Here is a 15260-nt window from a genome sequence, read left to right on the forward strand (position 1 = left end):
CGGCTTGCCACATGTGGCATTTGTAATTATGAAATAATCGGGCCAGATGTGGTATCACACATCTGTGATCTCAGTTACTCAGAGGTGGAGACAGGAGGAAAGCAAATTCAAGGCCAGCGTGGGCAATTTAGCAACCTTGTCTCAAAATAAAAGGGCTGGGGATGCAGTTGTGTTAGAGCACCCTGGTTCAAGCCCCACTACCAAGGAAAGAAAAACCCAATCTGAAGTACCTTTCCTTCGGAGCCCACCCCCACGACAGGCCACTGAGCCTATCTGATTGGCCTTCAAGACTGATCAAGGTCAGGATCCCTGGCCAGTGATAGCTCAGGGACACAGCACCTGTCTGGCAAGCACAATGTCCTGAGTTTGATGCCTGTTTAAAAAAAAAAAAAAAAAGAATGGTGGTGCCCCCTCTTGGGGCCAGTTTCCGCTCTTCCCTCCCTATTCTTTCAAGCTCCTCTCAAGGCACCGCTGTTTAAATGCACAAAAGCAGAGGTTTAAAAAGATTAGGAATTGCCCAGTAATCTGTGGCCAGCTCTGGGGACGTCAGGGTTTGAACCCAGGGCTGCAGCTCCTCTTCATCCTGAGGGTCCCAGACTTCTTTCTTCCTTTTTTAGATGGCATCAGTTCGCCTGCGAGCCCGAGGGCACTGCGTGTCAAGCCCTGCGCAGAAATCAGGAGACGTGCGCAGAAGAGCCTCCAGCGGCGCACCGCCCCTGCTCCGGCCCCTGGCTCTGCCGCTCCCCTCCGCTCCCCGGACCCAGCCTCTCAAGACGCCCCCTCCTCCGTGAGTCGGATATCTTACTCCGAGGAGCCGGAGCGGGAGCCACTCTCGCTGCTGTCCACCGCCTAATCGCTGATCTAGCCGGGCTCTCTTGAGCCTGGCTCCCTGCGCACCCCTGACCCCCTACCAACCTATCCCCACTCTCCTGCACCCTCCAGCCCCTTCCGGCCCTCACCTCTCGGCTTCCCCAAGTCCCGCCAACACCCCACCCCCCACCCCCGCCTCCCAACTCCCCTGACCCTCTCCCGGGCTCTCTCACAGAACCCAGACGCCGACTTCTCTCCGTCCCTGCCCGGCCCGGGTCACCCTTGGCATGGCCCGGCTGGGCGTGTTGCTCCTGGCCGCCGCCCTGGGCGCTCTACTGAGCTTCGCGCTGCTGGCCGCCGCGGTCGCCAGCGACTACTGGTACATCCTGGAGGTGGCGGACGCCAGCGGCGAGCGCAGCGGCGGTGCGGAGCAGCTGTCCTCGCACTCTGGGCTCTGGCGCACCTGTGAAGGTGAGAGAAAGGATGGGAACCTGGCCCTCCGCGCCTTCGCCCTTCGTCCCTGCCCCGCCCCCAATCCCGGCCCCTCCTCTCTGAATCCTGGCCGTTCCTTCCCCAATACACCCCACCCACCCCTCCAACCCTACCCCGACACCCCCACCCCGCGGCCCAAACCCCAGTCTTGTGGAGAATCGGGACAGCACCTCACAGAGTTATTCCCAGTAGGTAACTGGGGTCCTCATCCCACACTCCTCAATCTCCAAGGCGCAGCCTCAGAAGGGAGAAACGGACCTCCAGAGAAAGGGGTCTACCAACCGTCCTGGGGTGGGGGCTATCCCTGTTCCTGCTTTGGTGCCTCCCAGTCGCAGCCAGGGGGAGGGGGCACTGTGGGGCTGAAGTGGGCAGTGTCAGTCAGGGATGCTCTGATGCAGAGGCCAAGAGCTGGCCTTCATCCAGGTGACTAGGAGTTGTTTGTCCTGATGACCCCACCCCTTCCTCTCCACCTGCAGGAGCCACCACAAGCTGTGTGAGAGTGTGTGGTATGTGTGAGTCCATGTGTGAAGGTGTGTGTGGGTGAATGAGTGTGGAGTGTGTGAGCACCAGGCTGATATGTGTGTGTGAGTATAAGTGTGTGACTGTGAGTGCCCCTCATGCATGACCAAGTGTGCAGAGTGGGAGGACTTGGCTGCCTGTCTCTCCTGTCCTGTGTGCATACGTGCATGGGTGTGAATCTGAAAGCCCACACGACGGGAGTTGGGAAGGGTCCTGAGCTGAGCCTTCCAGCCCCATTTTGTGCACTGTTTCTCCCCAAAGGCTAAGTCCAGGCTCCCCATGACTGTGTGTTATGGGGACCCCCAGAGCATTCCCAGGGGCCTCCTGAGTGTCTGAGATTTCAAACACACCTCCCTGTAGGGAGGGCCTGTCCATGGAAACAAACCAAATGAGAGATCTTGGGTCTCAGATGCCATTCAGAGCCCTGAGCCCGTGGGGCCTATGACTTCAGCGTAACCCTGTGGCTCTATGATCTGCTGGGGGCCCTGGTATCCAGCCTCTGCGTTGTACTTTGGCTCCCCAGGACAGAGCAGCTGTGTCCCCTTGATTGACCCTTTTGCCAGCGAGGGACTGGATGCCTCCCCTTCGGTGCAGCACCTCCTCTGTGAGTCCTGGGAAGTGCTACCTCCACAGCCTTCCTGATTCTTCAGGCAGGACTGAGACCTGAACCATCCCACCCCAGTCCCAGAGAAGCACTTCCTATGGCCCTGCAGTCCTCAGAGGACATGTCCACCTGTAGCTCTTCTGTGCTCTGCTGTTGAGTCCTGATCACAGGTGTCCTACTGATTCTCAGACTATGCTGCTAGCCCCGTGCCTCAGTTTCCTTTTCAGTGGTAACAGCCCAACTTTATTGTTGCCATCTCCCATGGTGGGCATGTGACTGATGTCCCAGAACAGCCGGGGGGGGGGCAGGGAGGGCACCAGGGAATCTCCCTCCCCCTCCCCTTGTGAAGTCTATGCCAGCACCCGAGGTGGCCACTGGGAGGGTCTGGTGATTACCATGGAGACAGGGCATCAACCCCTCACTCCACTTGGCCTGAGCAGGAGCATCAGGCTTGCTTCGACCCTCCTGGGGGCAGGGGTCCTGTCTACCTGCACCTGAGCCGCCTTTTCCGCAGCACTGCACCGTGCCGTCATGGTGGTCCTGCCCCTCAGCTTGGTCCTCATTGTGTGTGGCTGGGTCTGCGGCCTGCTCAGCTCCCTGACTCAGAGCGTCCCTCTGCTGCTCCTCACCGGCTGCTACTTCTTGCTGGGGGGTGAGTCTGGAGTGGGGGGTTCTGGGAGTGGGATCTCCTGTTCCCCCGCCCCACACACTCTGCTCCCCCAGGGCTATACTGCGTCTGGGTCTCTGAGGCTAGAGGTCCCCCTTGGGAGAGGGACACCCTGGGGACAGAAGTACCGCGTGGGGACAGAGGTACCCTGGGTCCCTAGGCTGGGCCTCTGGCTGGGCCTGGACACAAGAGGGCCAGGCTGGAACTTTGCAGCCTAGGAAGCCGGAGGATCCCATAGTGAGTCCAGAACCTGCTGTGTTGGCCAGATGTCCCTGAGGACAGTGTGTTCAGCCCCTAGTCCCTCTTTTGTTCCCAGGTTGTCCTGGGGGAGGCTTGGGAGCAGGGGCATGCCACTGGCATAGACAGCTCAGGGCCACTCAGTGGCAGTGGGCGGAAGGGCATCAGAGTCCTCAACAGTGTCCCCTGCTGGGGTCCAGATGGTGACTTGCATAGTGCGTGGCTCACTGTGTGCCACGCTGGCCTGAGTATCCCCAGGGGCTCTGCAGTGAGAAGTCAGTCCTGAGAGGTTCCAGGCTCTCCCAAACCAGAGGGAGCTTGTTCCCCCACAGCCCGGTGGTGCTGTCTGCCCTAGCCCCAAGTTCCCTGCCCTTTCCCTGGGGGGCTGTTGCTGAATGTGGGCTGGTGTTTCCCAGGGGTCAGCCCCAGTGGCCCTTGTCATGTGGGGCCAGGCCTGAGCTGGGTCCACATCTCACCACAGCTCTACTCTCATGGCCATGGTTACAAGGCCCGCTGGGGCTGGGGCCTCTTCCTGGGCAGTGCTGCTTCCCTCCCCAGGCAATGCTGGGCTCTTTGGGAGACCTCAGGGAAGAGGGAGCAGGCTGGCCTGGGAGCCGAAGAGGGGGGGACGTGTAGCCTTGGTTATGATCACAAACCAGTGAGACCCACAAGACGTCGGGGTGTCCTCCAGAGCATGGAGTCCACAGTGCTCAGTGCCAGCTGTGACCCGGGAGACTGCAAACCCACTGAAGATGACCTCAGGGAGCCATCAGGAGGAGTAATAGGGCTGGAAAGCTTGTGGTGACAGGAAGCCTCTGCACTGTGCTGGGACAGAAGGCGCCCGTGCAGGCCGAGGGGCTGGAGGGACGAATTCCTCTATGGTTGTCCTGCAGACTGCAGACCCAGCCCTGGAGATGTACTTCAGGAGACTGAGGTGGGAGAGAGGTTGCCACGAGCTTAGCTTGGGTCTCTGTCCTCCAGAGGAGTTGAGAGAGGTGAAAGGGGCTTCCAGATTAGGGGTTTACTCTGCACCCTACTGTTCAGCAGCTGGAGTTTGGAGCGGACTTATGGGGCAGTGCTGACCCTGCAGCGGAGGCCATGCCACCTGCTTCTGCGCCTCCTTTCTGGGGAGCCCTGAGGGCTGAGGAGGTCCTAGGCAGGCCTCTGCCCCCATCCTGGCCTCTCCCACCCTACTTGGCTTCACATCATTCCCCAAATTCAACCCACTGCTTCTGCTGCTGCCTGACTGTGCTGGAGGTGCAGGTGGAAACGTTTGTAAACCTCAGAGTTCACCCCAGGGACTAGGAGGCGACTGAACGGGCCAGAGTGAGGGTCATCAGAGCTGACCAGGAGAGGGCACAAGTGGAAAGGTGCCTGTCAGGCCCTGAATGTGTGGGGACCCCAAGGTTTCGTGTGTAGGACCCCTGGGAGTGGCTTCTCCTCCCCCTCTCTCCCCAGGTGCCCTGACCCTGGCGGGGGTCAGCGTGTACATCCGCTACTCACACCTGGCCTTGGCAGAGACGACCCGCCAGTATGGTGCCCAGCGCATGCAGGGTGTGCGCATCAGCTTCGGCTGGTCTGCTGCCCTGGCCTGGGGCTCCTGCACCCTGGAGGCACTCAGTGGTGCCCTCCTGCTCACCGCTGCCCACACCCTCAGTCTGAGCCGGCGCCCTGAAGCACCCCACTCTGTGGTCATCTGAGTCCCGGGGTAGCAGATTGGGAGAGCTGCTGGGTCCCCTCCCACAAGCCTGAAGGTCACTGGTCATCCTGGCTGGGTCATCCTGGAGTCTGGTGGTGGTGGGGGGATGCTGCACAGCCTTTGTGTGTTCTCAGAGACTGCCTAGCTCACTTCCTCCTAGAGATCAAGGAGGTCACTGGATTCTTGGCTGAAGTTGGTGAGGCGTTTCCAGTTCCTGGGTACTCAGGGTGCCCTGGACTCTTGGAGGTTTGGCTGCACCACCCTCATCAGTCCTGCTGTGCCCTATTCCTAGGGACCTGGGACAGTCTGGGGAGAGAGATAGGGCTCCCTGTGCTCCCCTGCTTGTTAGCCCCACAGTCCTGCATGTGGTTGTCACTTACCCTGTCACAGAGGGGAGGCTGAGGCTAGGTCACACCTGGGCGCCCTTCAGGGCAGAGCCAGATGTCCTAGCAGGCTGCTGGCAGGGCCCCCAACCCTCTGTCTGTCCACTCCCCGTGGCAGGGACAGTGGCAGGGATGAGGTCTCTTACATTTGTAGGCACAGAGGGGGTCCCCTCCCTAGTTTGTAGCCAGGTAAGTCCCTCTCCCCGCCGCTTCCAGGCAAGTGGTCACTGGACTCTTGTCTGTCATTGTCTTGGTGTGGCCCTGCCCCTGCCAGCCCCAGGCCTTCCCCTGTGGTCTGAAAGTGCTTTGGGGCCATCCCTGGGGTGGCCGGGAAAAGAACTCAGGCTGAGCCTAGAGTCTCGGTGGCAGACTTTTTTTTGGAGACAGAATCAGGCTGGCCTTGAACTAATTATGTAGCCCAGGCTGGCTCTGAGTCCACAGTCCTCCTGCCACAACCTTCTGAGTGTGGGGATCACATGTGCACCACTGTCCCAGATGCAGCTGCACACTTCCCGAGCAGGAGGCAGAAGCCCAGCCCACGGCCCAAGAGCCAGACCTGGGAGAACAGGGTGGGCATGCTACGCTGTCCTTCACCACTTGGGCTGGGGCAGTCCACTTGATGTCGGTTAGGTCGTGGCTATGGGACAAGGAAAGAGGGCTGAGGGGCTGCGTAGCACCTGTGAGCCCAGCAGCCCCACTTCAGGTGTGGGTCCTTCCTGAGTTCAGGGACGTGTGCTGGGGAACATGGCCCCCTTGAGGCTCTTCCTGCCCCCTCCTTTTATTGCTTCAATGGTCACAGGAAGCTTCTGAGGACACAGGGTGAAGGTGATGCAGTTTTTTTTGTTGTTGTTGTTGTTTTTGTGTGTTGTTTTTTTTTTTTTTTTTTTCAGAACCGGGGATTGAACTCAGATCCTTGCGTTTGCCAGTCAAGCGCTTATCCTACTGAGCCATCTCCTCGGTCCCAAGTGACACAGTTTTGGCAGGGCCTAGGGAGGACAGAGCTGGGGCTGAGAGGGTCTCCCCTTTGCCACTCCAAGCAGGACTTTTTTTTTCCACCAGGAATCAAACTCAGGACCTTGCGCTTGTTACGCAGGTACTGTGCAGTCGAGGCACGTCCCCGCCCCCATGCAGGAACGTTGTGCAATGTGCCCTTGAATAAATCCGCTTATGCCATGTACAGTATAAGCCTGTTGCTTTTCTCTTTGAGTTTCTCAAAAGAGGTAATACACGCCCATGCCTCACAAACACTACGGAGGAAACAAATAGTCACCAACTGTGTGTGCCGCGGGCAAGCTCAGCCTTCGCAGATGTCCTGCCTGGATGCGTGCGTGCGTGTGCGCAGGCATCTCGTGATGCTGTCTGCAGATACGCACCTTCTTATTCCTGTCAGGCCAGCACCGGCTGGGAGGGGCCCCGGGCCTCTATGTGTGGGCAGCCCTCTTAGCTTGAGTGGAACAGTGTGGGGCCCTCTCCCCTGCTGTCCTCTCAGCATCTGCTGAGGAGGCTTTTGTGTGTTCACAGAAGCAGGGGTGGGGGGATGACAGTTTTAGCTCCAGGCCCCTCTGACTAGCGCTGAGGTTGGGCTGTGGGTGGGACACTGGGGAAGACACACACCAGTAGCTGCAGGGACCTCCAGTCTCACCTCTGCTCATGGGCACGTGTGTGTGCACGCTCCCCTAGAGGACTCGGCCTCTCTGATGAGCCACTGACTGCAGCAGTTGCCCTGAGGGTCTCATACTCTTTCACGTTCAGTGGGCAGCCCAGCTTTGTGGATGAAAGCAGATGAGTGTTGCTCAGGGCAAATCAGTACCGGGTTCAAGGCTGCTGAGAACATAGTGCCAGGGCCACGTGACTCACAGCAAGAGGAGAAAGGTGGGGAGGGCACAATCATTCATTCTAGAGAGCACAATAGAGCCAGCCCTGTGGGATGGTCACTATCTCAGGACAGGGCCCCCTTACCCGAGCATCTCCCATGATGCCCCAGCTCTGCCCCCTCTCCTGCCCTCCTTCTGTACCCCTCTGTGGGCTGGCTCTGGTCATTTCCCTCTGATGCCACCTGTGCCCCACCAGGACCTGCACAACAAAACCAGGGCCCTCTCTGGGCTGAGACCCTACCTGGACACAGGAACCAGCTTCAGTACAGTCACTGTGGTGTCCTGGCAGCTCCTGCCTCAGCCTCTCGGTTGCTGGCCTGGAGGGTGGGGCAGTCCCTGCGCGCACAGAGACAGCCTCCAACTGCAACCAGCCCAGTGGGCCTGCTGTGTGTGGGGGCCACTGTGGAAGGCAGGGGCCTGAGGGCTCAGACTAGCTGGTCTGCAGCCTCAGGAGAGACCACAGCCAGAACTCCACCGAGTCACTCCTTGGCCTTTGGGCCACAGAAAGTACAAGAACTAACAATGTTTGTCATGTTAGATGCTGCTGTTTGGGACAATCTGTTACCCAGCGGCGGATAACAAACCCAATGCATGTCTGCTGATGTGGGTCGGAAACACAACACAACACAACCCAGGCTGCCCTGGGTTCCTGTGAGGGGCCTGCTAAGCACTGGGATGACACAGTGCTATAGTTTGAATCTTAGGTGTCCCCCAAGCTCAGCAGATAGGGATGACAGGGGAAGTGGTGCTGGTCTTTTTTTGAGTCTCTGAGTTATCAGCTCTGGTGGCCAGGGGAGCCCCCAGTTCTGGGTCTCCAGAGCGCAGATGGGGATTCTCAGGAGCAGAGGAAGAGTGGGAGGGTCCTCCGCTGCAGGGCCCCGCATTTTTCCTGTCACACTCACCGTGGCTCAAGATGTCACCACACTGCTGTCTCCGCTCCTGTGCCTCCACTAGCCGTGTGCAGCGAATGCCTGGTCGCCTCCACTGGGCCTCAACTTGGCACGTGTAAGCTGAAGCCACTATTGCTGAGAAAGCCAGGCTGCCCTGGGTTCCTGTGAGGGGCCTGCTAAGCACTGGGGTGACACAGTGCTATAGTTTGAATCTTAGGTGTCCCCCAAAGGTCTGTGCCAGGGCTGGTCATAGAGTAAGACCTCTGCCACTGGAAGTCACAGTTAACTTTCTCCCTTTGCAATTTACTTCCTGAAATTTTCATGGTGATAAAAAGTTTGCATGGATCTCTCTCCTTAAAACACACACACTCACACACGCACACACACACACACACATACAGATTCACGTACCCATATACATATCCAGAATGAAAGAAACACAAACATTAATGATTATTCTACATGACAAAAATATAAGTAGTGTTTATTCTTTTCTATCATTAAAAACAATCTGTAAGATCATCTGGGTGTGGTGGCCCACGCCTGTAATCCTAGTACTCCGGAGGCTGAGGCAGGAGGATCACCATGATGAGTTCAAGGCCAGCCTGAACTATATCTCAAGAGACTCTGCCTCAAAACAACAACAAAAAACAAACATACACACACAAAACAAACAGTGATCTGTACTTTCTCTCTGGTTTTTGATCCATCCACCAGGAAGTTATCAGTTTGATTACTCTGTTCAAAATACCAGCTTTGGATCTGTTTCAGATACAGCTTTTCCAGACTTACTGCCCTCTTCACTAATTCTCTCTCTTCAGCTGTGTCTCTTTTGCTATCAAACCTATCCAGTAAGATCTTAATTTAATATGCCTTTCTTCTTCTTCTTCTTTTTTTTTTGTGGTGCTGGGGATCGAACTTAGGACCTTGCGCTTGCCAGACAGGCACTTATGTCACTGAGCTATGTCCCTGGCCCTGCTTTTCATTTCCAGAATTTCCAAGGTGTCATCCTACAGTTTCAAGTTTTCTGTTAATTTTTTTTATCTTGCCTTGTAATTCCTTAAATATTTTATTTTAAAGCCCATATCGAATAACCGTGTTATCCTGATCACCTACTGGTCTCTTTGTCTGGTTCTCCCCCTTGATTTCTGGTCACATCTTGTCTGACCCTATGCGTGGTTATTTCTGACGGAGTGGAGACATCATCTATGAGTCACTGTAGAGAAATCTGAGGCTTTGGATGGCGTCACCTTTCCCCAGAGGTTGGCCTTTGCTTCTAGCAGGCTACTGGGCCAGAGGTTTGGAACATTTCCCGTTTCAGTTCTATCCAGGGCATAGGGTCCCTTGTCACCCTATCCTCAGGGCTCCAGCTGCCTCAGCACGAGCTCCCACTTCCTCAGGGCCAGGTCAGTGTCGTGGGTGGAGATGCCACGGTGCCACACGGCGCGCACTGACTGCTCTGTCCAGGGAAAGAGCAGCACCCGCACAGCATGGCCGATCTGTGCTACCTCGTCAGGGCTCACAGCCTGCAGGCGCTGGCACAGCTCCGAGGGTGACAGCCCACTCACCCTCACTAGCACCATGTTGGTCTCCACGGTGGCAGGGTCCACGAAGCAGAAGGGTGACGCCAGCTCCTGGAGACCTAGGCCAGGTCCTGGAGTGAGTGGAGCCCGATCCCAGGCCCCTGCTATGGTCCCCACTCCCTGCAACTATCACTTGGGGAAAGCAGCCAGTACAGGAGGAGAGAATGACCCTGAGTCCTGATGTGGCCTCCGGGATCACACAGGTGACACGGCTATTTTAGCATGGGCCTCCATTTCCTCATTAGTGAAGTGGGGATATCGTGAGGATTCAATCAATGGATGAAAGACCGCTGGATAGCACAGGGGGCCCCAGTTCCTGACTCCACTGGTGCTTGTCAGTGCCAAGTCCTGCATGGAATGGGGTCTGGGAGGCAGGTAGACCCGGGTCCCCTCTGCAGACTCAGTGCTAACCTCAACATCCTAGAGGCTTCAAGGGCACAGACTCATGGGGATCTGGGCCCTGTTGCAGAGGACCACCCCCTAGGCACAGTTGGGGGCAAAAGGAAGGAAGGGTGAGGGGCGGCACCTTTGGCGAATCTCTGGGCATTCCCATGGTCCTGCAGCAGGGCCTCCTCTGCATCAGCCAGACCCAGCAGGGCTGCTGCAGCCAGCACTCCAGACTGGTGCATGCCCCCGCCCAAGGCTTTCCGGAAACGCCAGGCTTCTTCAATGAAGTCCTTGGGTCCCCCAACCACAGCACCCACTGGAGCACCCAGGCCCTGGGGAAGAGGAGAAACTCTTGCTGCCCCATTCCTAGCATCCTGTCTCTGGATGGGGAGGAGCAGCCACAATGGCACCTGGAGCCCACAGACCCAACTCTGCTTCCTACAGGGCACCCTCACCCCACTTGGCCCTAGAAGGCAAGCCCAGGGCTGTCCCCACCTTGGAGAAACACAAAGACACAGAGTCACAATGCTCCACGATGCGGGCAGGGGGCACACGTAGAGCTACCGCTGCATTCATCAGCCGGGCCCCGTCCAGGTGGATGCGGGCCCCGTAGGTCTTGGCCAGAAGGTGCACCTGGGATGAAGGGCAGGCAGAGGTCAGAGGGGCCAGGCCTGAAGAAGGTGAGTCTCTGGGAGGCTCCTGAGTGTGGCCTTTGGAGGAATTATGAGCAGTCTGGAGTCAGGAGCCTGGTTTGGTGACCAGCTCTGGGTACCTGAGCAGTCATGTGGCATGGCCTGAGCCTCAGTGCTGTCCTCTGTGGAAGGGGCCAATGGCAAGCATTTTCACTCCCCTGCGTGGGTATGTGAACGCCCGCACGCACACAGTACTGGCTAGGCAAGCACTCTTGCAGAGCTCCATCCTCTTTTCTACTGTGCACTCCGCAAGTCTCACAGCCTCACCAGGACCGTGGTGCAGTGACCAGGCTCTTGGTGGCAGGCTGTGTGAGCACACGTGACACCTCTGCCCTTGGGCAAGTCTAGGAAATTGGGGTCCTCAACAGGAGCAGTTATTCCCTCTGTACCTCCAGCCTTGGTGACACAGGGCATGACAGAGACCAGCTGTCTCAGATGGGGGCTTGAGTGCAGAGGAAGGCAGCAGTGGGCTGGTGGTGGGGAGTGGTGGGGCGCAGGCCTACCTGGTGGAGGTAGTCCATGGGCAGGACCCGGCCTCCGGAGCTGTTGTGTGTATTCTCCAGGCACACGAGCTCACAGACTGGGTGGTAGGGGCTCCCATGACCCCGAGCAAGCACCTTCTCCAGTTCAGTCAGGTCCAGCATGCCATGTGGCAGGTCTGGAAGTGGGTGGGACAGCACCCCAGCAAGCTGCAGGTGGGGGAAGGGGAGTGGTCAGGTGGGCCTGGTGGATCAGTAGCACCTCCTGGCGGGAGAGAGGGTTGTCTGGAACAGGGAGCCAGATCCCCAACGCTGTGGCTGATTTTCCCCAGCTCTGGGCCTTAGCCCTTTCCCTGCCCCTTCAGATGCGATGTCCTAGCTGAGGAGGGTCCCCCCAACCCCTTTTCTGTTGACACTTGTCAGGCTGTGTTCAGGCTCCCAATTCTCAGTGCCAGTGTACTGAGCACCCACCAGGGGACAGCAGAGGACCAAGACACCAAGCACTAGGCAAAAACAACTGTTCTGTATCCCTGGACCAGCCTGGGCCACTGCTGCCTCCAAGTGGTAAATCTGAGAACTGCTGTCCCTCCCACCTCTCCCTGAGCATCTTCCATGTGGCTCTTTTCCCCATCTGCCGGTCCTAGCCGGCGCCTGGAAAGCAGGTTCTCCCCTGAGCACCCTGCGCTGGTGAGAGGTTGCCCCGGGCCCCAGGGGAGTAGTACCTGGTTCTTACCTGAGCCACCCCGCCCTGCTCATAGACCTGGATGTGGCACTCCTGCCCAAGGAGGAGCTGGGAGCCCCGACGCCGGCAGTGAACCATCACTGAGACAGACAGGAGGGCAGGACTTGGCATTGATTCCACAGGGCCCATCTGCCCTGCTCACCATGGCTAGGGCGAGCTGCAGGGCCACAGCAAGCTCCTACATCTCTTATACCAATTGAGAAACTGCTCCTTCAAGACAGCTTAACACCACATGCTGGAAAACCATCACCCTAAATATGTAACTGTGGGTTGGCCACACTAACACTGGGCCACACACAGCCTGTGGCCCATTTGGAGATCACCACCTGCAGGAAGATGCCAACCACAATGCCACTCCCTGTGGACAGGCGGCCAGGGACACCAGCCACTGCAAGGCTCTGGTGGGAACTGTGTGGTGTTGGTATACAAGGTGAGGCAGGAGGACATCACAGAGAGGCTTGAAGAGGTAAGGATGGTGTGCTTACAGGAATGGGGAACCAAGGCTGTGTGCTGAGGGCACCCCAAGGAGGAGAGGCTGGGGAGTAGCTTTCTGCTACTCACTCCCCCATTTCCTGCCAGGTGGGGAGAAGGCAGACTGAACAAAGATCCAGAAATGCCATTCACGAATGGCTGAGGGGGGACAGAGGGTGCCCGAGGACCTGGGGGGTGAACTCACCGGAGATGAGATTGGCCATTGTGTTGGTGGGCACAAACAGAGTCCGCTCCACCCCAAGAAGCTCTGCAGTCTTTTCCTGTAGCTCTGGGAAGGGAGTGGTGTGGGCCAGGGAAGGATTTATGGACAATGACAGTTGGAGCAGCTGCAGGCTGACCACACTCAGGACACTTCAGGGTGTCTTTTAGAGGAGTGCCCTAAAGAGGCTGTGCCCTACATGAGTGGCCAATGGGCAGGGCTGGATCCCCAGTCTACCAGTGCTTTCTTTTAGGTACCAGGAATCAAACTCAGGACCCCATGCTTGCCAGGCAGGTGCTTGTGTCACTGAGCTATATCTCCAGCAGTCTGTCAGTGTCTGTTGGTAACCACACATCTGGGTCCCCAGGTCCCTCAGTCAACCCTCTGCACCCTACCTCCTCCTGGGCCAAAGCTCCCCTTGCACCAGCCCACTAAAACTTTCTTGTGGTTTGAACCCCTTGTGCCAGCAAGACCCACACCTGTTGCACTTCCTTTCCCACCAGCCCTGCCAGGTGGGGCTGTGGTTTCGCTGACTTCCGCTCCCCCTCAGAAGGGGAGCCTTGGGGAGGTGGAGGGGGGACAAAAGGTGCAGTTGGAGGACAAGTGGGGCTCCTGATTTAAAGTCTGTGGTGACTGTCCTGACTGTGGCATCAGACACAGAGTCCTTGGCATGACATTCAAGGTCAGTGTGATCTGACCTCTACCCACTCCCCACTTCCTGTTTGTGACAAAGGTGCCCCGTGCACACTACACTTAAGCCACATTCTCCACCTGTATCCTGATACCTCTGAAGCTCCCCATGCCCAGAGCCTGGGCACTGCCATTATACTTCAGGAGGGTTCTTCAGGGAGGTTCCTATTCCCTGTGAGCCATGCACTTCTCCCTACCTTCCCGTCCACAAAATACCCTCCACAGACTGCTGTCAACACAAGCACCTCCTTGGCCCTGTTGTGGTGACATATTTACGCTCTGGTGGGAGTGGCTGGGTGTCTGCATTTCTGACAGGTTTTTGGTGAGAAGGAAGCAGAATGCAAAGCCTGGCCTGAGACAGAGGATCTCTGAATGCCTGCTGCACACCACCCCGTCCTGGTCATCCTTTAGCCAGCACCACGGACAGCGCCCTTGGTCGCCGGGACGACCCCAGCCCAGGGCTGTACATCGGGCTCACCACGGACCGTCGGGTCCTCGCCGTAGTCATCGTCCCCCACGACCGCCTCGGCCATGGCGCGGCTCATGGCTGGCCCGGGTCTGGTCACTGTGTCGCTGCGCAGGTCCACCACTTGGGCCGAGACCACCGCCTGGCTCCCAGACCACCGCACCCAGGGTACCCCGGGTCCTAGAGTCGCGGCCCGGGCCAGTGCGCGGAGCATGGCGGAGGCAGCGCTGGTCTCCCCACCCTACTCAGAGAGGCTACCCTACTCTTCCCAAGGAGTGTCCACTCGGAGCCGTGGGTCCGTGCCACCGGACTTCCCGGACCGGGGACACAGTGTGGAGGCCCCAGGTCATTCTGGGAGTTGTAGTCCGGGACGTTCGGTGGGGGCGTAAGCAAGTGGGGGGGTGCCCGTGGCATGCTGGGAGTTGTAGTTCCCGTTTCGTCAAGGTGGAGACCAAACCTACTGGGGATGCTGGAGCATTTTAGTTTTAGGGAGGTTGTTTGTTTGTTTTGTTTTGTTTTAGTTTAGTATAGTTTAGTTTAGTTTAGTTTTATTTAAGATACTTTACATAATGGCTGTAATTATAGCATATGTCAAAATAAAAACTGAAAACACATACAAAACAGCTAATAATCCTACATGTTGAAAGGAATAAGAAAAAAAAAGGGGCCTGGGAGATAGCTCAGTGGAATAAGCGCTTTCCTGGCAAGTGCAAGGGCCTGAGTTCAATCCCTGGTTCCAACAACAACAAAAAAAATAAAAAAATAAAAAAAAGAGAGAGAAAGAAAGAAAGAAAGGATTAAGAGGGTGTATGACATCAAATAAAACTAGGTTCTGGGGGCTGGGGAGATGGCTCAGTAGAATAAACACTTCCTTGGCAAGCACAAGGACCTAAGTTCAATCCCTGGTTCTGCAAAAAAAAGAAAAGAAAAACTAGGTTCTGTGGTTTTCCGGTGTTTATCAAAATACAAAAGAAAAAAAAATAGAGGTGTCTTTTTGATGGAAATTGGATTCTTGCAGGCTCAAGGAGAAGTCACTTTACTCAAGGGGGTGAGTATGCTCTGGGGCCGTGGGTCTGGAGTATACCTGTCACCAGACAAGGCCTCTGGAGATCCCTGAGGAGAGGGCCCTCAACTCACCCCAGCCACAGGGTACGTGGTAGGGTCACTGTCTTATGTCACAGTGAAGAATTATTGGATTGTCACTTGTGAAGCATTAGAAAGGTTTATTAGGGCCAGGTGTGGTGCCGAACACCTGTAACCCCAGTATTCAGGAAGAAGCTGAGGCAGGAGGGTTGCCATGAGGTTGAGGCCAGCCTGGGCTAATACTGAGTTCAGGGCCAACCTAAACTCATAGC

General features: G+C 57.0%; 2 protein-coding genes across 3 annotated transcripts; one reads left to right on the plus strand and one right to left on the minus strand.

The window, feature by feature from the left end:
• The first annotated feature begins 1097 nt into the window (after nucleotides 1–1097).
• Nucleotides 1098–5029, plus strand: Tmem235 (transmembrane protein 235). The gene is made up of 4 exons (XM_004630148.1): nucleotides 1098–1281; nucleotides 2345–2425; nucleotides 2940–3077; nucleotides 4788–5029. The coding sequence occupies exons 1-4, from the start codon at nucleotides 1098–1100 to the stop codon at nucleotides 5027–5029; spliced, it is 645 nt and encodes a 214-aa protein (XP_004630205.1).
• Nucleotides 5030–9209: 4180 nt separating this feature from the next.
• LOC101591095 (probable low-specificity L-threonine aldolase 1) lies at nucleotides 9210–14216 on the minus strand. 2 transcript variants are annotated; one of them, XM_012514495.2, is made up of 7 exons: nucleotides 13918–14216; nucleotides 12735–12818; nucleotides 12050–12138; nucleotides 11341–11526; nucleotides 10641–10778; nucleotides 10285–10477; nucleotides 9210–9817 (listed from the first exon to the last, which is right to left on the minus strand). In XM_012514495.2, the coding sequence occupies exons 1-7, from the start codon at nucleotides 14117–14119 to the stop codon at nucleotides 9534–9536; spliced, it is 1176 nt and encodes a 391-aa protein (XP_012369949.1). In that variant the 5' UTR covers nucleotides 14120–14216; the 3' UTR covers nucleotides 9210–9533. The 2 variants fall into 2 exon arrangements, with proteins under 2 accessions (XP_012369949.1, XP_023569926.1); XM_023714158.1 differs by lacking the exon at nucleotides 12050–12138 and having other exon boundaries at nucleotides 13925–14216.
• Nucleotides 14217–15260: the final 1044 nt, after the last annotated feature.

The sequence above is a fragment of the Octodon degus genome, unplaced genomic scaffold (assembly GCF_000260255.1).
Source record: "Octodon degus isolate 3935 unplaced genomic scaffold, OctDeg1.0 scaffold00033, whole genome shotgun sequence".
NCBI classification, from domain to species: Eukaryota; Metazoa; Chordata; class Mammalia; order Rodentia; family Octodontidae; genus Octodon; species Octodon degus.